The sequence below is a fragment of the Sipha flava genome, unplaced genomic scaffold, assembly GCF_003268045.1.
Source record: "Sipha flava isolate LNK unplaced genomic scaffold, YSA_version1 258_pilon_pilon, whole genome shotgun sequence".
NCBI lineage: Eukaryota > Metazoa > Arthropoda > Insecta > Hemiptera > Aphididae > Sipha > Sipha flava.
Window position 1 is genome coordinate 688,162 of NW_020272917.1, and position 24,399 is coordinate 712,560.

The 24,399-nt window shown below is 29.7% G+C and overlaps 2 protein-coding genes across 2 annotated transcripts in view; one reads left to right on the plus strand and one right to left on the minus strand.

The window, feature by feature from the left end:
- The window catches only part of LOC112684880 (endoribonuclease Dicer), a 35,547-nt gene extending 13,487 nt beyond the window's left edge, over positions 1 to 22,060 (plus strand). Inside the window, 15 exon segments of the mRNA XM_025556597.1 lie at positions 2,452 to 2,633; positions 2,712 to 2,923; positions 2,979 to 3,016; positions 3,018 to 3,212; positions 3,625 to 3,660; positions 6,549 to 6,617; positions 14,745 to 14,888; positions 15,181 to 15,393; positions 15,459 to 15,600; positions 15,690 to 15,901; positions 15,965 to 16,244; positions 19,661 to 19,881; positions 19,946 to 20,114; positions 20,969 to 21,041; positions 21,853 to 22,060. Of these exon segments, the coding sequence (XP_025412382.1) occupies positions 2,452 to 2,633; positions 2,712 to 2,923; positions 2,979 to 3,016; positions 3,018 to 3,212; positions 3,625 to 3,660; positions 6,549 to 6,617; positions 14,745 to 14,888; positions 15,181 to 15,393; positions 15,459 to 15,600; positions 15,690 to 15,901; positions 15,965 to 16,244; positions 19,661 to 19,881; positions 19,946 to 20,114; positions 20,969 to 21,041; positions 21,853 to 22,027 (2,361 nt within the window). The 3' untranslated portion in view covers positions 22,028 to 22,060.
- LOC112684882 lies at positions 16,751 to 17,491 on the minus strand. The gene has a single exon (XM_025556599.1). The coding sequence runs from the start codon at positions 17,169 to 17,171 to the stop codon at positions 16,761 to 16,763; it is 411 nt and encodes a 136-aa protein (XP_025412384.1). The 5' UTR covers positions 17,172 to 17,491; the 3' UTR covers positions 16,751 to 16,760.
- Positions 22,061 to 24,399: the final 2,339 nt, after the last annotated feature.

The following is a 24,399-nucleotide window of genomic DNA, read 5'->3' on the forward strand; positions in this document are numbered from 1 at the left end:
CCCCCCCCCCCCCCCATACAAAAGTTATGTATACGTCACTGAAGAAGACCATTAATGGCCGGCAATCATTGGCGTGCGCAAACTTTGTCCGCAGGGGGGCCCTTAAAAAAAGTGAACCAAAGATTCTTGTACTAAATACAGTATAATTAAATATTTTAAATTTTATAAATTATTTATTTTATTCAAAATACAAGTATAAAAATAAATACTCATTAAACTTACACAATTTATGTCTAAGAAATCCTTATTTACATATTATTATACTATTTACAACTCCATCCTACTGAGTCAACGAAAGTAAGGTTTTTGAATGCATGAATTACATCTTCAATTTTTATATTATATTCAAGTTCTGATTAATCTGATTAATAACTAATAACTTTATTACATTTATTCACAGATATAAATTCTATACTATATAATTAAAACAGGCTTTACTTTATTCATGTAAAATGTAAAAATGTTCGCCATCTTGTATAATATAGATATACACTTAAATAAGAAAAATCCAGAGTCCACAGGGGGGCCACGGCCCACCCGGTTACCCCCCTGCGTACGTCTATGCCGGCAATATAATATTTAAAAATCTTTTTGTAAAATAAAATATATTATATATGTAAATTACAAATAATGTTTTTATTATATATTGTTAATCGATTACGATTAAAAATGTACTTTGAAATAAACTGGTCGAAATTAAAAAAATAAACAATACCACATTTCCTTTAGATGTCTAAGCCGGGACGTGTGGACGTCCCGAAAACTTTTTTCGGGACACCGGGACACGAAGTCCAAAACCAGTGACAATCCCGGTTTTCCGGGACGTATGGCAACCCTACCCAAAAGATTAAAAATATTAGATCAGTTTATTATCAAAAATTGAAAAAATAAATAACTCTAAAAAATCAGGAGCATCTGCAATTGATATGTGTGAACTGAGGGTCGTAAATTATCGATCGTGCAATTCAAGCAGTCGTGAGACATACGCAGAATGAGTAGTATTCTCGGCCAGTTTACGACTCCGTGTGAACCCAAGCCGGGTTCAACACTTATGCCAAGTGTTGCGGAAATGAGAATGCGTAGATGGATGAGTGGAGTAACAAGATATAGTAAGGAATGAATTTGTGAATGGTAGTATTGGTATAGTATCGATAATGGACAAGATGAGAGAAAATAGACTAAGATGGTTTGGTTATATGATAAGGCGAGCAGAAATAAAAGCAGTAAGAGTGATTATGAAAATTAACGTTGAAAGGATAAGAAGAAGAGGAAAAAATAGAGATGGTTGGATACAATTAAAAATGAGTGTCATTGGTGTTTGCGTAGGGGATATAAAAAATCAAGACGAGTGGAGGGAGGTTTAAGATAAGAGTGGCCGGCCCCAAATAGTTGGAAGAAAGGCGAAGGAGAAGAAGTTTCAAATAAGTCTGTCATCATACCACAGAAATATGACATTAATTTTTATGAAATGTTCTTAACTCAAATGTTATCAAATTATTTTTGTATATTTAATACAAGTTAATGAACAAATTATTTATATATCTTTGAAATGTATTCAAATATTAGAACTAATACAACCAGTGGCGTAGCTAGACTTGTGGAAGCCCTGGTGCATGATAGGCAAGTGAAGTTTTATTAGGTAAAAACTTATTTAATATTTATCAATTTTACCACTCACTAAAATATTGTTTAAAAATTATCTTCAACTAAGAATTAGGTTTATATTCATGTACTTAAATTGTATGGATAAAAGGACAGCTTTTAGAAATTTTAGATTTTAACTATATGGAGAAAGAATATGAATACTGGCTGGCTTCTATAATTTTAATTTAATTTTTTATTTAATTTTTTTAAACCCACTTTCATATGTTCTCTTCGTTTTAGTACGTAATAAATTAATAAAATTAGGATAAATTATATTATAAAATAAGAAATTGTTTTATTTGTTAACTAGCTACCGCAAGTGGTCACCACCACTAATAAACCTACCAAGCAGAGTACTAAATTTAAAAATTTGAGGTGCTAAATTCAAATTTCTGATATAATTCAAAAAATTTACAGCTATCTTAATTATTAAAGATGAACAATTTTGATTAATCCAGATATGTCTCAAAGAATAAAAAGTAAAAAAGTAAGATAAGAAATTCAAATGAAAAAAATAATAAATAATAAAATATTTTTTCATTATTTATTTCGATCAAAATCAAAAAAAAAAATGAGATGTAGTTGACATAAGCTTCTATTTTTGTTAATTTCAATTTTCCATTGAATTGGGGGCCTCGGTGCTTTACACCAGTTGCACTAGTCTAGCTACACCGCTCAACACAACTATCCTAGAAGCTTATACAATTTTTGAAATATTTTTTAATCCTTTGTTCACTAACATCAGTATTTTGTCTTAAAAGTAAAGCTATAAATATCTTTTACCGGTCTTATTTTTCTAATACTTAGAGGTATATTGTCACTGATGTTTATTATGATATGACGCCTGAAAGTTGTTTTCCAACCAGTGAATATGAAACGTATAAAACATATTTTAGTGACAAATATAACATTCAGGTGACTAACGAAAATCAACCAATGATAAAAGTAAAATCATTGGGAGTGTCAAAAATAAATTATTTAATACCTAAGTAAATCTTTTTATATTAATTAATTAAAATTTAATTAAAATTGAATAATAAAATTATAATATTTATTTGCTTTTATAGATTTACCTCTGGTAAAATTGATAAACGAAGCGAATACATTGAAATACTTATACCAGAATTTTGTATATGGCATAGATTTCCATCAATATATTGGTTAAAAGCTTTAATGTTGCCAACCATATTATACAGATTCAGTAATTTATTACTAGCTGCAGAACTTCTTGAAAAAGTTAATTCTTTGTGTAACATTAAATTAGAAAATAAAACAAATGGTAAGTTAAGTTTATTGATTTTATTAATTAATATTATTATTTTTTTATTTTATAGATACTGTAAAGATGGATAACTTCTGTGGTTTTAATGAAGAAAAAAAAAAAAAAAATTATTTTACCAATTAGTGAAACATTAAAATACTTGGAAAACTCTCACGATAATTTGAGTGATGAATGGAATTCAGTTAATTTACCTATTGATATTGATAGGCAGAAAAACACTACCATGTTAGATGTTTTAAATTATCATACATTTATGTATGCAATGAATAAATCAAAAAATGACGAAGTAAAAATTATAAAAATATTAATTTTACATGTTTCATTGACTTTCGAACCTAGCGGCTTAAAATAATATATTTATATATTTATTTAAAATTAATTAACTTTATGGTTATATATTATCAATGCTCGACTTGGCAGAATTAAAGAAGGGGGACTCTATTTACTTTAAAAAAAAGAATATCCCCAAAACTGGCTGAGCGTTATGGTTATAGCATAACAATAGTAGGGGGACGCTAAAATTTCTGAAAATTATTTGGGGTACTCCGTCCCCCTGCATCCCTCTACAAGTCGAGCACTGTATATGATTTAAAATATTTCTTATTCGATTTAATATTTAAACAAATATTCAAATTTTTTTTTGTAAGTTATCAAACTTGGGTCAGAGTATATAAGACCATTTTATTTTTTTTTTCTAGGACAATCAAATACTGAGCTCACCTACTTTAAATAATGTAAGTAATTTTAAAATAAATCTTTTAATTTTTAAACATAAATTATTTTCTTTCCTGCAGAATTAAGTAGGTTAGGTTACAAATTAGAAATTTCCTACTTTTATTTTTTAACTCAATATTTTATTTTTTTTTATTTATTCATTGAGATTAACATTATATTAACATAGTTATTACCTTCTATAATACAAACTTCTTTAATCAGAGATTGTGATAAGGGCCAGAAAGCATAGGTACAAATAGAGGATTGGGGGTCTTAGTCCCTTAGAATTACTATAGCCACCTTAAAAATTGTTGTGCCGTTTCATCCGTTCTGTTAGGACGTGAACTTTAATATCTTCGCGTACTCTGTTGTGCTGCCATGTTCAATATTCAAGATGGGTTCAATCTGCCGGCAGCTTTCCGATACTCGATGGAGACTACGGCTAATCTTTGGTCTGTCGCACGTGTTAAAACACGGTCGCGTGGATGCATCCAAACGGACAAAGATAGTACCAGGTACTGGCGCTTGTCGACCGTTAGCTGTTTGAATGTCGGACATTGTTGTAATACATGATCAACATTATTACACATTAGACAATTCTGTGAAGTAAATTTGAATGAATCAAATGTAGTGGTGGGTAACACAGATTTCGTAGGCACAGGTTTTCCTCGAAGAAGCGTCTTTTCACGGGATTTTTCGGGACGATCAATTTTCAGACTTTCTAAAATTTGACAACGGCGTTGGATGAACTTAATTAATTCCTCGAAATCGTGAATCGTCGATCATTGTTTTTTTACTATCTTAACTTTTTTTCATGGAGTTATAACGAAGTGTTTTTGGTGGGATATCAACTATTTATTAGTGTTTATGTGTTTATAATCTTAAATCTGGCATCGTTAGTCTCCTGGCTAAGTTTTTTTTCCATAATTTTAATGTAAACATCTTTACCACCTCGAGGCCAACGTTCAATACTTGTACATATATCAATGCATCTAACTCATTTATTATTATATTTAATAATTAGTAAATAAGTATAATGGGCTTGAGTCATACATATATGGACTATGATGGCAAAACACAGAATTGATTGGCCATCGACCTTAATTATTGCAACTGTTAATGAATTAATTACAAGATTTTGTATTTTATTATTTAAATTATTCCAACGCTGTATTTGAAAGTATAAATACTGACGGGTTTCTCCGCGTCCGCCGCCGCAACTGTCTGTGCGTCTGACATCGTGCGTTGTCGTTACTCGTCGTACGTCGTACTACGAAACGTCAGTAACGCAGGTAGTGTAATCGATTGATGAAGCAGCGGATCGGGGGACAGCATTATATTTATACGAAAAATCGGTCTTAAAAGTACTTGAACACTTTTGCTTATAACTTTAATGCTATTTAACTTATCTAATTAAGAGTTTTTCTGATTCCATCTGCGCAACATTTTTGATCGGTTGATACCTTACACATTGGCGCAACTAGGGGGGGACTTAGGGGGCTTAGCCCCCCTCCCAAATGTATTATAGCCCCCTCAAATTTTTTGATTATTTAAAATTTAATGATAATTTAAGCATGGGATAGTGAGATATATACTAAATAATATGAATTTATGACGCAGAAAATTATTCAAAAGTAAATTGTATAAATATAAAATATTATTATTATAGTTTATTTTGTAATTCCTACAATCCTACATAATTAATAATAATATTGTTATCTAATAAATGTGACGGACGACGGTGGAATATTGCGGTGGTGTTATGTCATATTTTATGTAAAACATATTACATAGAAGTAGGTACATGATTTTTAATAATATATTATGGTAATAATATTTTATGATTGTTTTTATTTCAATTAATAATTATTGTTCTGTGTCTGCGGCAATGGTGGGTATGGGGGGCGAAGCCCCTCATAGCTCACATTGACTATATTTATTTATAGGGCTTCAGCCCCCTCCAATATTTTAGAACTAGTTGCGCCAATGACTTTACATAACCTTTTATGTTCAGCCATTTGCCCTGTAGAGCTGGATAAAGGATTAACATAAATTAAGACGGTTTTTCAATTATACAACTCTAGCTCCTATTATTATATGTTCGTGGCTACTACGCTATTTTTTTTTTTTTACTTAGCTTGGTGCCACTACCGTTACGCTGGATATTGATCGACGCATGATAGTAAAAAAAAATAATGTTAACCTTTAAAGTAGATTTACTTAACTTCAAACGAAAACTGCCTAGATATGTTATAATTAACAATTAAATTGGCGAAATTTTTCAAATATGCTTTTTACTCAGAAAACGGTGAAAGATGCGAAAATATCCAATTAAAATTTTTTTTTTCAATCCATTATGACTTAACACAAATGTATATCTTACTTCGACTATTCTGCCATCGTTATTAAATAATATGCAAATGCAACAAGTCCCGTACCCTATACATATGTTAATTCTTTAGTTATAGATACTTTAATATGATTCCAAAAATTGTTGTTTTTCTTAAATGCTTCCAGAAATTATAGTATGTACTTAATTAAGATAATCACAGTATAATTAATTTTTTTTGTATTTATATTGTATTACTAATGAAATTTTGGAGTTTCGACTTATTTCAGTTTTAAAAACATTTAATTTCAGTAATTTTTACTGAAATTAATACTCAAATTTTAAGTAATTAATTACAAATTACAAGTTGCTTCAAAAGTATGTATTCAAATACCAATTACAAATTACTTAAGTAATTCAATTACTGTAATATAAAAATGCCTAACCCTGGAATACGCCACCTCATTATATAATATATTACTAATTTATCTAATTATATATTTTATACTTATATAATTTAATTAATTAATATTAATTATTTTTTAACCAAATATTTACACATTATAAATTATATTACAGTTTAAATTTAAATCAAAGAAAGATTTAGAAATTGAAGATTCAAATGATAGTAATTCAAACCATGAAATGGTATTTAAATGTTTATTAAATAGCTTTTATATTTATTTTTTGCATGGCTTTTTATTCTTCCTTTTTCTGTATTTTGTATATTTATATCGTGTTCAGTTTTCAGGCTTTTACGTTGATTGTTGTGTCGTTTTTGAGTATAATATAGTTTGTAATTAATACAGTCCACTTTTTTTTTCTTTTTTTTATTCATACAATACATACAATTTAGTATAATAAGCATAAGTGAGGTTAAGATTTACAAATACTTGGGGACTTAGGTGGATAAGCTGTTCACTGACGACATTCCAACTTTTGGGTTATTTTTTATGATTAATCAAGGAGTAGGTCGTGACAACATTTACTTTTCAATCTTTTAGGAGGGTTTCCAGGTATAGGATTGGAAAGATTTTTTACTAGAGTATTTGGATGACTAGGGAGTGTGACTTGTGGTAACGTTGATAGGATATGACAGCAGTTTCTGAAACTATTTGTATTTTTAATTATTTATGTTACGTTTGATTCGAGACGTAGAATGGGTTTTGTGATTAAACGAAATTTGAACGCCGTACAACTAAATTAATTTTAGTAGACTTTTGTATAGGTTTAATTTAGTGTTGATTATTAGTTTTGACTTGGAGTTTAGGAAGTATTTGAAGAGTTTGAGACGAGAATTCAGTTTGAGTTTTGTTGTGTGTTTATGGTGGCTCCATAAAAGTTTTTTATCGAAATGGACACCAAGATATTTTGTGGTTAGAGAAATAGGGATTCGAATATTATTGAAATTAAGTCGAGGGAAGATGCCTTGTTTTAGAGTAAAGGTAGTGAACCTAGATTTTGTTTCATTAATTTTTACTTTTCAGTTTTTGCATCAGGTTTCAATTTGACAGAGGTTAGATTGGAGTGAGTTAGCTGCCATGTTTAGGTTTTCGTGAGTTGCGAGTTGTTGGGGGAAGTAGGTTAACTTACTATGAATATGTTAAAAAGAAGAAGAGCTATAATTGCTCCTTGGGAGACTTCCGCTTGTATTATGGAGGAGGAAGAAAGAGAAGAACGATAGCGGACGGCGAATTGACAATTTGAGGAATAAGTAAAATGAAGAAGGTAGTAGTTTCTTTATTTTATACAGGAGGCTGTTATGCCACACGCGGTCGGAGGCCTGTGTGACATCGAGAAATACGGCAGAACAATATTGTTTTTTTTTTCCAATGAGAATGCTATTATATCTGTTATCCTGTTTATTTGGTGGATTGTTGAATGCCAATTTCGGAAGCTAAATTGTGTGTTACAGATAACATTGGCAATGTATATGATAGCATTTATTCTATTGAGGATAAGTTATTCGAAAAATTTGGAAAATAATGGAAGTAGACTTATTGTTCTACAAGCCTCAGAAGATTCGGGAGGTTTTCCGGTCTTAGGAATTACTATGATGACCGAGAATTTCCATTGGGTAGGAAAATAGGTGAGACGAAGGGTTGCCTTAAAAATATAAGTGAGAAGTATTATAGTTTTTTTAGGTAGATTTTTGGCAATTTCGAACGTTATGAGGTCAAATCCTGGTGATTTTCTTTTCGGGAAGGTGGAGATGACGTGTAAGACTTCAGCTGGAGAGAACACTTTGGAGGGATAGATTCATTTGTAGTGGGACTGAGAGAAAATCTTCAATTTCGTTAGAAAATTGAGGATTGTTTGTGTAGTCGTGAGACTTGAAGACGGGCGGGACCCATTTCACCCAAAAATATCCCTGTCCATTTCGCTCAGAGAAGTTTAGATCAATTTAAAATTAAGTTGGCAATGATTATAATATTTTAATATTTGAGTATCATTTAGCGTTATCCAGAAAACACCGTGAGGAGGCGATACTCTTTGTTTTCCAAAATTTTTTGGAAATAACCAATAGTATATAACGTAACAGAACACGGACGTTTTACACAACACCAATGAATCTTACATTTATTTACATTATTTGAACCAAAATTGTATTTATAATTATTAAATATTACCATATCTTTGTCTCTTTTAGTTTTTAAAAACACAGCCATTTTAGTAAAATGCGTGTTATGTTTACACGTCGACGTCGCGTATACGCACTGGCCACGATCAAAGATAATATTTGTTGTCTATTACTGTTATAAGTTATAAGTAGGTACCTATTTTATACTAAATAAGATAAGCTACGGTGATGATGTAGCGCGTTGATAAATTCATTTTTTCGGTGTGCTTTATAGGTTTTGCTCGATCTCAAATCGATAACGACTGGGTTTCTTATGTGTTATTTGCTATCGATTTTATATATTTTTATTTATAAACGATATTTCTTTTATTTCCTATCGCAATACCCATAATTTTATTACTAATGGTTTTATAAGTCATCTTTTAGGGATCAGAAACTTTAACACCATTTCTTCTTGACGTTCGCTTATAATATTTCACTGAACTATTGCCAACTTAATTTTAAATTAGTCTAAACTACTCTAGGCGTAACGGGAATCATAAAGAAACACAATTTGGGAGAAACGGGCTACGCCCTTGAAGACATCAGTTAAGTAGATTTTGAAGGTTTCTATTTTTTCTAGATTATCTGTTGCCCATGAGTTGTCCGGTTTTTTTAGAGTGGGAATGAAAGTTTATCTTTTAGGGTTTTTTTTCGTTGCTTTTCAAAATGAACCATCAAATAATGTAATATAATTTAAATAGTTGGAGATTGAATCATTTCTAAATTTGGAGAGTAATCTTTTTAAGTGTGCAGGGTGTTCATACGTCTTTTGTCCGATGAATATTTGGTAGTTCGTCATAGAGCCCTGTCGCGACGTTTTTCGTTAATTAAGACTTAATTATGTGAGAAGGAAGGTTGACTTGGTTTTTGGAGTGCAATCTTTTGCTGCAGAGTGTATTGATTCATTTAAGTTTGATATGGTTGATCAATTTTAGGAGGTTTGGTGTTGAGCGTAAGTGGTAGAAGTAAGCAGTGGTGTCGCCTGTAGATTGACTTGTTAAGTGGGTGGGATTACATATTGGGGGGGAGTGAATTTTGAAATTGATTTTCGATTTTTTTGGAGTTGCTTGTGTATGTGACAACCTCTGTAGTTGGCTGGATAGTTTCCTTGGCAAAGTGCACAGGTGAGTGAGACGTCATTTGGTTTATCGCAGGAAGATGATTTGTGATTTTTACTACAGCGTACACAACGTGGACTATAATTGCAATAAGAGCGTGTGTGATCATAGTCTTGGCAATTCTGGCATTGAACTAATTCAAGTCGTTTATGTGGTTATTCTACCTTGATTTTAGTGTGAAGAATAGATGTAATATCGAAAATTGTTTTACTGTTGTCGTCTTTAAAATCAGGTCTACGAAAAAGAGTGGTAGAGCTTGAAAAGTTGATTTCTAGTGTCGATTTTATTTCTTCACTATAGGCGGATATCCATTGAAAATGTGGGAACTACAATTATTTACATAAATCTAAAAAGTGGGGATTTCGGTCCTACACTCTATTTAGAGATTATTTACAAATTATAAACATTATATTCAAATTTTATTTTATCCAAAAAAATCTATTTTTTTATTGATATTACAAAATTATACAATACATAAAAAACCATTAACACATTATTAGATAATAACAGTAATGAATATTTTATTTTAAAACCACCATTCTGGAGAATTTTGAGAATTGGTTTAAAATGTCTTCACTGTCAATACTTTTAATCAGGTCTTTTTCAATATGTAGAACAGATAGATAAGTAAACCGATCTTGGAGCACAGAAGTTCTCACCTATTTCTTAATTTTACGCATAGCTGAAAAACTACGCTCACGCTTCACGCGTTGCAGAGCTAACTGGCAAAGTGATTGCTACTTGTAAAAATTTATATAAAATCTAAAATATTTTTCTACTGATTGTAGTTTTCAAATCTTCAATACCGAAATTGGCGTTGTCTTTATTTAAGCAATTTTCAGCTAAATTAATTTCTGATTTTAAATTTTGTTTATTGATACCCAATAAGTCCTAAAATATATAATTAAGAAATTATTTTTGCTATTATGTTACCCTATTTCAAAACATATGTATTAATATATGATATAAAATACAAAATACAAACATAAGTATAATTTAGGTATAAATGTAAGATGTATAAAGAAATATTAAATATAAAATATATATTACCTTATAATGATCAATAAATATTAAACTTCCTTCATATTGAAGCTCTATGAATTTATCGACCGATAATGGTTAAATTAATTTTTATTCGAGTTCGACCTTTATTCCTAGAAAGATCGACCAACCGATCGCTGTTGTATTGGTATATAACATATATATATATATATATAATATAAGGAAAATGTTCTCAATATTTGAAATGTACGATGTATGTTTGAAAAATTTTTTTTTAAAATTTGGTAAACTTTTTTGAGGGGGCTTCGTGGTTATCAGGTGGGGCTAAGCCCCCCAAGTCCCCCCGGATATCCGCCAATGTTCTTCATATGAGGTAGACAGATGGAGATTATGTAGTACTACTCTGAAAGGTTTTTCTTTATGTGGTTGATATGTATGAAATTGAGCGTTTTTTTCAAAAAATGATGAATTATTTGACGATAGCTAAATCAGAAATAATTAGCTTGAAACTTTCATATTTTTTTGAATAGTTATGCAGTAAAAACCATTTTCCCTGATGATATCCATTTGTTATTTACGTAGAAGATTATAGTCGAGTTGTTGGTTGACGATAAAGATCATTGGAGGTATTTGATATTTTTTTGGGGATATGTTGAACGTGTCATTGCTGTGAATCCTGAGGGAGTGTGAGAATCTGTTGACATTTTTTCAGTAACAATTTCGGTATCAAAATCAAAAATATTCTTTTCTTGATATGCAGCATATCGGTTTAGTGAAGAAAATATTTGAGATTGGGTTGTTGTTTTATTTTTATTGCTGTTTCATTTTTATTGTTTTTTCGGTTAAAAGGAATTCTAGGAGAACGAAGATTGTCATCGTCAGTGAATGCCGTTATAACTTTTTTTTTGAAAGGCGCATTAAAATATTTGCCTCACCGATGATAAATAAACAATACAATTTAACTACATAAAACAACTAGAAAAGCAATATTAGATAATAAACATAGTTAAAGTGAAAAGCCTTCTAAGAGGAAGAAGTTAACGATGGACGTAATAAGGAATGCATTAGGAGATTGGAAAATATGCGGGAGGGTAAAGGGAATATTAAAGGAAGAACAGATATTGGAGAGAAGCTGGCGTTTAGTAAGAAGGTCTGGACAATTAAAGAGGAGATGGGAAGCATCGCATATTGCAGGATCAACGTGCCAAGTACAGAAGGGAGAATCATTAAAAGATAAATGGAATGAGTGGGCCAGGAGGCGGTTGTGGCCTAACCGGTGGCGATATAGGAGATGATGACTTTACAGGAAATAGAGATATTATGAAACCAGAGAAATTGTAGGACGTGAGGACAAACTAGGCGATAAGAAACAGCGAAGGTTGGAGGTAGGTTTGATCATTTCAGATTCTAAAATCTCAAAGTGTGCGCCTCAAGATTGGATGTAACAATCGGAATAGGAAATTTTGATCGGAGAAGGGACATTGTAATAGCATGAAATTCAAGAGCGTCTGCGATTTCGTTGCCTAAAATACTGGTATGATTGGGAACCTATAAGAGGTCGATGTATATCCAAGGCAGGAAAGAGAGAAGAGGATCGAACGAATTTGGAGAATAAGATAGGAAACGGGTGAGACAAGGTGAGATGTATTTAAGTTTTTAAAGGTATGCAGAGCTACCAATATGGTGAAGCATCCTGTTGTATAAGATGAGGCGGATAAGGGAGCATTATTGGAGTACTTGATAGAAAGGCTATTGATGAAAAAAGAGTAGCCCGCGAAAAATTCGGCAACGGATCCGTCCGTGAAGATTAAACAGGAGTTAGGATAATGGGCTAAAATGTAATCGTTAAATAGTGAATTAACAATAGAAGGTGGGAAGGATCTAATAGAAGAAATAGGAAAACCAAGAAATGGCGAACAGATGATTGAAAAAACATTTAACAAAAGAGTATCGAATGATGTGTCGTATAAAGGCAAACGGGCTGAAGAAGAGTAAATAAAGGGAATAAATGAACGTAGAGAATCGATAATGGTGGATAATAATGGGATTGATTTGGCTGAGTAATGCCAAACGTGGAAAATAGATAAATATAACGTGGGAATAGAATCGCGGCTAAAAAGAGGAAGCCAACTTTTTCAGCAAGAATTTGCTACCTAAGATACGAACCCGAACCTCCAAGGGAGGAACGCATAGTTCGACTTCCAATGCGGGTGATGGGGTGATGCGGAGGGCACCAATAATGGAACATAGACACATTTTTAATTGTTATTTGACGAACTTTTTTCTTTGACAAAGTAGATATATTTAATATGAGTTGTATAATTAAATATTTATTATTTACGTAATTTATGTAATTTATTGTTGATTATCTGTAGTCGACCGTTAGCATGGATGAGAGATAAGGTAAGCGATATGCCAGTAGTGGGCTCCGCGCGGTATTATGTAACGTTGTTGTCAGTAATTAGTTCTTACCGGTTAATTAAAAATAACGAGATCTTCAGTTTTTCTATGAGGCCCAGACCTCTTGTAAGTTGAAAATGTACACACTACTCGGTGGTATTTAGAAATGAGTATTTTGATATACATTTTATAGTTAATAAGACTATTAGAGCACGAGAAGAAAGGAAAAGGAGTTAGAAAGGTGTTGCACGTGTGCGCGTGACGACTAGCCGAAAGCAATTACTTATTTATTAATATTTTATATACAGCGCCTGTTGACGCGTGGTCACTCCGTCCAATTTTGGATTTGGGACCTCAAACAATTGGTGGCTATTAAAATACATTATACAGTAAGGTCTCGATAATATGAACGAGATTGGGAAAAGGGGTTGTTCGGATTACCGATTTATACGGATTATCTATGGCTTAATAAAAACATCAATTTTACTGTTATTTAAATTATAAAATTTATTTTTATCTGTATTAATCATATAAAAACTCGTAATTTAAAAAGACAATGTATACAAAAAATTATTATAATTATATATGTGTGTATATGCACCCAGTAAATATAATATTTATTATTATTATGATACACATACTTATTTATTAATATTATGATGCAATATTGCTCAAACTGTGTTCGGATTATCGAGACCCTACTGTATATATATTTGTATATGTATTTGAATATATATATATTTATGAATTTAAAACATAAGATTAAATACGATTGGATGAAATTGAGAGAAGAGTTAGGCGTTTTATGTGATAAGAGAATTCTAATGAGACTGAAAAATAAATTTTACAGGAGTGTATTGAGACCAACTATGCTATATGGTTGGGTGGTTGACAGGAAAATAGAACAAAGTAAGAGTGTTGCAGAAATGAGAATGCTTCGATGAATTTACAACAAAATTCTTATGTTCAAATCTATTCAATCTTAGATAGTTTCTAGTGTTTTTTTTTTTTTTTTTTGAGTTTAATGGTGGAGTGATACATTTTTATGGAATATTAGTTATCTAACAAGAACTGAAAAATAATAATAAGTTGATAATTCTAATGTTTTGTTAATATTGGTATTTTTTTTTTTTTTTGTTTTTTAAGTTAAATATTTCTATTTGTTTTGTTAATGTTAAAAATAAAATATATTTAGTATAATTTGAAAATATTAATTTGGCATTGAATTACCCTTTTCCAAATAAACATTTTATTATTTATTAGAACATAATCAATTTTAATAAATTTTTACTTTCAAAAAATAATCTGGAGATGTTTTTAATTTACTATAATGTTATTAATCTACTTAACTACTTTTAAAGTATTCATGTATATATTCTTAATATCAACTTAATTTTTATTATACACATTTATACATGTATAGTTATAATACTATAGAAATAACTTTATATTCAACTTTATTTTTTTAATTTAGTTAATTTTAAAGTCTAATTACTATCTATTTTTATGAAATATTGTGAAAATATAGTTGAATGTCTTTTACATATCTATAATGTATTAATTTAATGATCATATAATAATAAGTATAATATTAATATTTTCAAGTATATTAATAAATATTCATAATTTTAGGTTGAGGTTGCAGATATACTAAAGAAAGTGATAACTGAGCTAAACATCTTAAATTTAACGAATAATGAACCACCTGCATTGAGTCCATTAAACAAGGAACTTACAAATCAAAATATTGGGCCAAAACAAAGTGATATTTTAAAAGTAAACCTAAACGTATATATATATATTATAAAAAGTAGTTTACTGTATTATCCCAATAGAAATATCTTGCTAGATATTAGTTTTTTTGTTTTATTGTAGTTTAATTGAATTAAACACTTATAGTTCATTTTTTTTTCATCCTTTAACTGTCTAAAAAATAACTTGAATTTTTTATTACTATAAAATTAGAGTATGTTTAAGTAGTGGTACTAGTTGGTAAGAAAAATTTGAATATATCATGATAGAAAAAAAATTATTATTAATCAAGATTTATATTAAATTTTATGTATAGGTTATAACACCACCATTTGCAAATGATATGTTCAATTATGAGCGAATGGAAACATATGGTGATAGTTTTCTTAAATTTGCTACTTCTTTGTCGTTATTTGATGCATATGAATCCGAAAATGAAGGAGTTCTTACTGAATTAAAAATGAAATTAGTTGGTAATCGAAACTTATTATATGTTGGAAATAAATTAAATATTGGATCATATTTAAAGGTATTTAATTAATCGTTATAACTCACAAAATATACATAATTGCATAAATATAATTTAAAATAAAGGTCAATATTTTTGAGCCAACAATGGATTGGGTACCTCCATGCTTTGCTGTTCCTCAAAAGTTAGTGGAAATTATTAACAAAGGTAATTTACAGTCTGATGTCCTTCATCAAATAGTCATTCCAAGAGAAGACAAATTATCTGGTAAATTTATGTTAACATTTTAAAATTAAATGTTTGGATTGATGTGCAAAAATTTATATTTATTCTTTTATCAAATTTTTTTCATTTAGGACAAATGTCAGATGAAACTTGGGATCAAGTTGAAAATGAAATTTTAAAATTTAAAAAATTATCTGAAATGCCCATGTCTGATAGTGATGATGATGACGAAGGAAGACCACAAATGGGTCATTCACAATCTGATTTATTCATACATAAACAATCAGTTTCAGACAAAATGGTCGCCGATTGTGTAGAATCATTGATTGGTACTTATGTTTATGTAAGTGTGAATAATAGCAATATACTGCAATAATTGGTTTAACCCTTATTATTTTCACTCTAGTATTTAGGAGTTGAAGGGGGCTTTAAGATTCTTCATGGTTTGGGTATCATACCAGAAGAATACATTGATACATTCAAACCCAAACCTAATATGAAAGATGGATTATACAAAGATTTAAATTATTCTTATATTTTACCTGGATATGAAATTCTTGAGCGAAGAATTGACTACTCATTTAACAATAAACATCTTTTAATTCAAGCACTTACCCACCCAACACACCGATTTGGATATTCTGAATGCTATCAAAGACTTGAATTTCTTGGCGATGCCATTCTAGGTTGGTACATACTTTATTATATTTAAATTGTACAGTTATTTAATATAAGTTCTTAAGTTTTACTTAATTTTAATAATATTTTAAAGTTAATAAAGTTTTATTAAAAATAAAAATTGTATTATTTGATTCAATAAAACTTAAATCAAATTTATATCTAGGTCTGCATTTAATTAGATTAATACAAAAAATAAGCAATTTCATTAACTTCCAAGCTCTATAATAGTGGTTAGTAATAACTCTATATTTTGCATATTTAATGCACTGGTTATCAATCATGCAGATGATAAAACCATTTTATCTATTCACTCACCCTTCCTAAGGTATACTTTAAATAAGTTTATCAGTCAACATTCACCCTTAGTTTCAGTGGCGTGGCGTGAGTTGTGAGAGTCTGTAAGCAGTAGTACATATTATAATCCCCCCCCATCCTCACACTGATACCAATAAATTAATTTACTTACATATTTTAGAATTTTATTAAAAAAAAAAAAAACTTCTAATAAATAATAATAACATTTATTTATATGTCAAATCGATTCTTCTTGTTTTTTTTGTGAACTCGTCAATTACATCATCATAAAATGAATTTTGATTTTGAAGTGTAGTCAACAATCGTTTCTCAATTGTTAAAAGCGACAGATCTGAAAGTCTATTTTGGGACTGGGAGTTTCTGAGATGCGTCTTTATTCTTTTCAAACAGGAAAATGAGCGTTCAGCGCCTGCACTTGTTGCTGGAATGGTTACAATCAATGATGCTAATTTTGTAACTTGTGGTAAGCTATCTGATAAGTCAGTAGATTTGAGATACATCCAAAGTTCATGAATGTTTGCTTTATGAAATTCAGTAGATGAGTATATAATAGAAAGTTCACTTCGTAAAATTGCAAAATCAAAATGTTCACCATATTTATCTTTCAACGAGTCCATTGAATTTGTAGGAAATTTATTGACATACTGTTCAAATTTTAAAAAATCTAATAAAGAAAAAAAAAGTCAGTTGAGTTATCTCTGCAAATCTCTCATTAGTTTTTGAAATTAATACGTCAATGATTTCAAAATAGAGTCTTCGGTAATTTGTTTTTCTATCTACAACTGATACTTGAGTCACCCTTTGCCTTTTTGATCTTAACGGTAAATCTGTATGATACTGTTCCGATTTCAACCAAATGCGTTCAAAATCATTTTTCATATTTTTTAAATGATTTAAAAAATCAAATATTTTTTTATTACAATAAGTCACATCAAATATTTTTGTTTGTATTATATTAAAAAGTATTGTTGCTTGAGGTAAAATATTTCCAAATATTAAAAGAAAAAAATTGAAGTCAAAATCTTGAATTGTTTGACAAAATCCTTTAGCGCACAATAACGTTTCACTATCCCATTTCTCACCATTTTCTACGATCGAAATCATGAGATTTAAAACTTCTTCTTTGTACTCAGACATCATTTCAATAAGTCTACTATTATAATTCCATCGTGTTGGAGCCACAGACGGAAATCTTTTTTTTACTTCTTGATCAAGTGCGTGAATTATTTTTGTTGATTTTGAAAAAAATGATGAAAGTCCAGAGAGCGTAGTGAAAAATATTTTACATTCTTTTATATAATCGACGGATTGTTTTAATATTAAATTTAGTTTATGAGCATAAAAATGTACAAAAATCGCGTTTTTACATTTTGAGCGAACTAATGTCTGTAACCCGTTATGTTGTCCTGACATGACGGCAGTCCCGTCATAAGTCTGTGCAACTAATTTATCTATGCATTTATGTTCATATAATAAACGAAAAACATGTTCAGCTAAACACTTAGCAGATCGATCATGACTGACATCTACAAATCCCAAAAATCTTTCTTCTACTCCTTCATTAGTCACATATCATAAGATTGTAGATAACTGAGATTTGGACATGATATCTGTTGTTTCATCCATAATTATAGAAATAAAATTTGTATGTTCAATTTCGTTTTTGATAGTTTTTAATAAGATATTAGAAATAGATTGAATGAGATCATTTTGTATGTCTCCAGAAAGTCCAGAAAAAACAGTAGATGTCGAAAGATGTCCACTTAATTTTGGATCGAGTGTACCCATTAAATGTATTAACTCAACATAATTTCCCCTGTTAATAGATGTGACTTGTTCGTCATGTCCGCGAAATGAGAGCTCTTGTTTTGCCAAATAACATGTTGCATCAATTAATCGACTTAAAACGTACCTATTATTTTTAACAGACTCATTATGTTTTTCGATACTTTACTTATATGCTTCACTAAGACATGTTTCTATTCTAATATTGCCAAATTTCTTTAAAGTAATTAAAGATTCGATATGAGAGCGATTTATTTCATGTCGATGTTTTAAATTATGATAATTGTTTAAATCACTGCAGCCATACTTAGACCAAGTATTAGATTCATGCGAAAATAAAATACACGGCCAGCAATATAATTTTTGAGTTTTTTGACAACCAGAAACCCATTTATTAGTATTATAATAAGAGGGATTAAAGTAACGAAAATTATTTTTACATTTTGATTTTAAATCTTGAAGTGTTGGTGTAGGTCTCCCTTTATTTATAATATTTTGCTTTTCAATAAAAGTATTTGATCCAAACGATTTTAATAGTAATTTTTCAATAATACAATTACATTCGTTATTACCTGAAGAGCTTGTCGAAGAGTCCATTTTTTTGTAATACATTAAACATTATTAATAAAAAAGTAGTGTTGTAAACGCACGTTGCATTCGCATTCAATGATCGCTATTCGCTGTCACACGGTCGCGTATGCATTATGAAAAATGCTTACAAACTATGTAATAATACGTGCCCCCTCCTAATGTACTTTGCCTATTTCACTTTAATAGGCTCGCGTAAGCAGTTTCAATTCGCATTACACGGTGAATAGTATAAATAAAATAACACGAAAATAAATCGCTGATAATACTATGGGCATCGATAATGTAGACGGTGAGAATGATGGCGCGGCGCGCGGTGGCACGTACACTACTATATACTTGTGAAGCAACCATCAAACATGTTACGCGCATCCTAAAAATAAATGATAATTTTTATTAAATTGATTATTTGATTTTATTTTATTCAAAAAAACTTTTTTTCCTCTTTTCAAATGTAAGCAGTGCTTACAGTGCTTACATGTACGCTACGCCCCTGCTTAGTCTTTATTTATAGCTCTTTAGTGCCAAGTGCTCTGAACGTTAAATATCTTTGTCTAACCTTTAATAAAAGGCTACTTATATACAACATTAAAAACTAACTGAAAAAAATTATTAATTATTTTTGACCTGGTATAATACTTATTCAAAGCTCAGGTCTAAAATATCAAATATAAAAAAGCGGTTAATATCTTAATCATAAATATAATTTTTAAAATAAAAATTTCTATTTCAGATTTTTTAATTACTACATATATAATAGAACATTGTCACAACAAAACGCCTGGTGATATTACAGATATTAGATCTTCACTTGTAAATAATATTACATTTGCCTCATTAAGCACTCGCATTGGATTACATAGGTTCATCCTAGCTGAGTCTGTAGAATTGACAAATGCAATAGATCGTTTTTTTGAACATCAGGAGAAAAACAACCATAAAATTGGTCAAGAAGTAAAATTTAATATAATTTTAATGTTAAACTGTTAAATTGTTATAAAATTAAGCATTTTCATAGGTTCTTTATCTCATAGAAGAAAGTGATTGTTACGCTGCTGAATCTGTTGATGTACCAAAAGTATTGGGAGACTTGTTTGAATCTTTAATTGGTGCAATCTATTTAGATTGTGGCAGAGATTTAAATCTTGTATGGAAAATTTGCTATAGATTTTTGGAAAATGAAATCAGTAAGTTAAAGAATATAAACAAGTACAAGTTTTTAATTAATTATTAAATCACAATTTATTACTTTAAAATGTCTTGTCTTAAAAGTTGTAATCTAAAATAATCTATTGTTGGCGCCGATACCGATCCTATAAATATTGCGGATGTCGGCAACGACTTGCGTTTTTTTTTTTTTTGTGGACGGGAGTGGAGGAGGGTTAAACCACAATTAGAAAGTTTTACAATTTATGGGTTGGAAACACGTATATTTTTTGATTTATTAATAGGCGCCCAGGTAAGAAAATCTTATATTCTAATATACATTTTGATCACATGTAGGGGGGGCTAAGCAATAAAAAAGAAAGATCGACCTGGTGTTGACAGTGTGACCTGTGTGATAGTACAGCGCTTGATACGATTTCTTGTGGTAACCAATATGGCGAACTCTCTTGAACCGTGACGATAGACAGTTCTTCAAGATCTCCAACAATATAAAAAGGAATTGTAACCACCCTTGCACGAATGCGGAGGGCGAACGTTACGCTCAGTTCCACCGCTCAAAAAAGACAAAAAAAGGCAAGGCTTACGCCGACGAATTGGCGTGGGACCATGGGAGGATAAAGCATCGATACGAGATATAACTCGTTCCGCGTTCGAACATTTATATATTTTTCCACATTTATTTTAAAGTGAATGACATTTTTGTTTTTTATATCTCTAAATACTGTGAACATTTTGTTGTACTCATTATTATTAATTTTATTTATTGAATCTATTGAGATTTATTAAAAATTTAAAAACTATAATTTCTAGAAATACCTCAAAATGGAACCTCAATTACAAAGTATTAATTATTATTATTATTATTATTTTACAGAAGAATTCAGCACAAATGTGCCTAAAAATCCTATTCGTATTTTACATGAAACTAAATTACAACCATGTTTCAGGTTTGTGCTACATATTAGATAATATATAAAGTTATTTTGCTAACATATATATTCACATTTATAAATTATAAGTAAATATTTTAAGTTCTCAGGCACCAAAATCTTTTGAAAAAAAAATAAAGATATTGTATTAGTATCAATATTAATACTTAAATAATCATTGAAATATTATATTATATTCATGATATTTAAACTATACTGTAATATAATTGTATATTGTGATATAAGGAGTTTTCCTTGCAATCAAATTAGAATACTCAGAGATTCTGTTTTACCAAAATCATAATTTTCCATCTAGAGTCCTATCAATAGTCATAAAGTCAACGAAATCATAGATATATATTTTTTAAAAAATTCTTATTAAATTCCTTTAACAAATATTATTAGACACTGAAAATAAAATTATTGAAAACTAATAAAATATATATATATTATTATTACTAAAACAATTTATTTAATTATATATACTATTATTACAAAAAGAGAGCCTAAATGGCTCGTAAAAGCTAAAAAAAAAAAATACTATTATTACAAAAACAGCGATTGAAAAAAATTGTTTATCAATTTTTAAAACCTAATTGTCATAAATTAATGACATATTGTACATATTGACATGCATATTGTTTTAACGAAGGATCAATTCACATTTTAATATTTATACTTTTATTTTAATAATCTGAGTATAGGTAGAATAAATTGTTTTTAAATTCTTAACAATAAATTTAAATTTAAAATAAAACATAAGATTCGTATTTAAAATTATTGCTTATATGATTTTTTTTTTTTAAGTCTATTGTTATTTATGTTATAGTAAACCTACCGCTTCAGCTAAAGCACTTGAGAGAGGCCTGGGAACTATGATTCAATTGGACATAATATTGAACAACAAAAATATGACTATATATGGATTTGGTCAAAATAAGAAAGAAGCTAAAGTTGCTGCTGCCAAAATGGCATTAAAAAATGTGAAAAAAATGTTATCTTAATTTTTTATGCAATAATCTATTTTTATTATTAATAATTTAATATAACTTAAATAATTATATTTTTATTACAAATATACTCATTGATTTTATTAAATTTATACATGAATATTTTAATTTTATTATACTTTTGTAATTTTTTGATTTTAAAATATAAAAAAAAAAATGTTGATATATAAATAAATATTTATTTATAAAAATGAAATATAAATATGAGTGTACTAACGGGCCGTCACACGTGCCATACCCAATCCAACTGGTCTACCCGATAATGCTGATGGTCGAGAATATTCTCGAACTTTTAATCGGCGCGTTATCGCGGTATGGCGATTACTTATCTAGACGGTTGTACCACAGAATATGAAACATGTATTATGAAGTTGTACCACCGACATTATTTTCGGGCTCAGAAGTGCATCGGTTACATGTGTCCACATTCCTATTCACTGGTGTATGTCCTATTTTTTCGTGTCTGCTGGTGGTTCAAAAAATTACCATCGTAATAACCATTAAACACTAAAATTTATGTATATTAGTATTTGTACTCTACAATATATACTGTACAATCCCGATGGTAATTTGTTGAACCACCAGCAGACAATATATTATATTGTATATATTGTATAGTAGTTCTTTTGATGCCGTTATGGTCTGACCAATATCATCTTGACCAGAAAATATTTTAAGTAATTTTCACTGGATGACACTTTAATAATAGGTATGAATTTTCTATCAGAGAAACATATAGGGAAAATTATCTCTTGTCATTACGGTCATTATGAAAATATTGGTTAGTGGCACGATTACCAACCATTGGATAGCATTCAATTATCACTGAGGAGCATTAATGCCACATATTTTGTAAGAACACGCTCTGACGTTGATCACGCCCGTGCGTTAGTGCAGTTTCTAGAGCAGCAAACTAACTATTATTATTCGACGAAAAGGAGTTTTCGCTGTACCCCGCAAGTAACAATCGAAAAGACGATATTGTTGCATTTATTTGTTATGTATTACGATTATTATTATAGCCATTTGTAAGCGTAAAAAATTACGCCTCTAGAATCTGTAGTTAATTAGTTGTTAGAAGAATCTTTAGTTATTTGTGTCATTAGCCTTGACAAATTTTTGAAGATATCCAGTACTTTTTTGTTTTCCATATCATTCATTGATTTTTGTTTTTATTAATATCTCGGGACATAAATTATTGAGTTACTTTATTTTATCCGTTTCCACAAGACGCGAGTCAGCGCAGGCGACCACCCTAAAAGAACGGTGAGTTATTTTCTTATTTATATTTATAGCGAACGCTACATTATTTTTTCACACATGTTACTTATTTTGCTTTTTTACAAGCACAGAAATAATACGTTTAAGGGACAAACATCTTAAAAAATAGCACTGTATAATCGTGTAAAACAATAAAGCCTGACGGTCACAAAACTAGCTGGCGGCACTTAAGGTCAGAGACCACTCCTCGTCTACATTCCTACCTATACCATAGATTATACGTATTGTATAATACATATATTTAATATAATTATTTATTATGTATATTTAATCTATGTCTATACTATCGCACACTTAAGGGCGCGCATAGGAAAATTCTCAAGGGGGGACAACATTTTAATTTATCAATCTATTCATAAATAGGAATGGCCCACGATATAGGAAGGGGTTTACAATTTTACATTATACTATTACATTATATATGTATATCAAATTGGAAGTAATAATTATTTAACCAATTTACCATAAAAGTAATTTATTGAAATTTTTATTTAATTAAAAATATAAATTGGACACTTAAAACATTAGTTATATTTATTAAAATATTAATTTACAAATATTATACAATTATTATGGTGGTTTTCACATACACATATACATACCGTATTTCTGGATAACACAATATTTTAAGAATTGATAATTATCCATAGAATAGAAACGAAAAAGCATATTGTTATTTATAGCTGATAACCTGATTTTCCAAACTAAATAAATAGATTTTTCATAAAAAAAATTATAGATATTCATATATTAAATTCAATTTTTAAATTCTATTTAAATATATTCTGATCATAGTAAACAATTTTCCAAAATTTTTGACATTTTCCAGGGGGAGTGACATGTCCCTCCCTTGCCCCTCCCATATGGGCGCCCTTGGTTTCAGTATATGTTTAGGGGTTAGTGATCGCAGCAGTTGGAGCATTGTGAATAAACTCTTCTAGATTTACGATGGCTGCTTCGGCTACGTATTGGTTAATGGTAGAAAGAAACATAGACGTGCGCAAACTTTTAATTCCAGAAGTGCACACTAAAAATTAGGTCCCACAATAATTTTGAAAGCCATTATAGGTATATTTATATAAAAT

Excerpts from the sequence above, each read along its gene's own strand:
- LOC112684882 (XM_025556599.1), bottom strand. The coding sequence starts at position 17,171 with ATGGACTCGTTGAAAGATAAATATGGTGAACATTTTGATTTTGCAATT.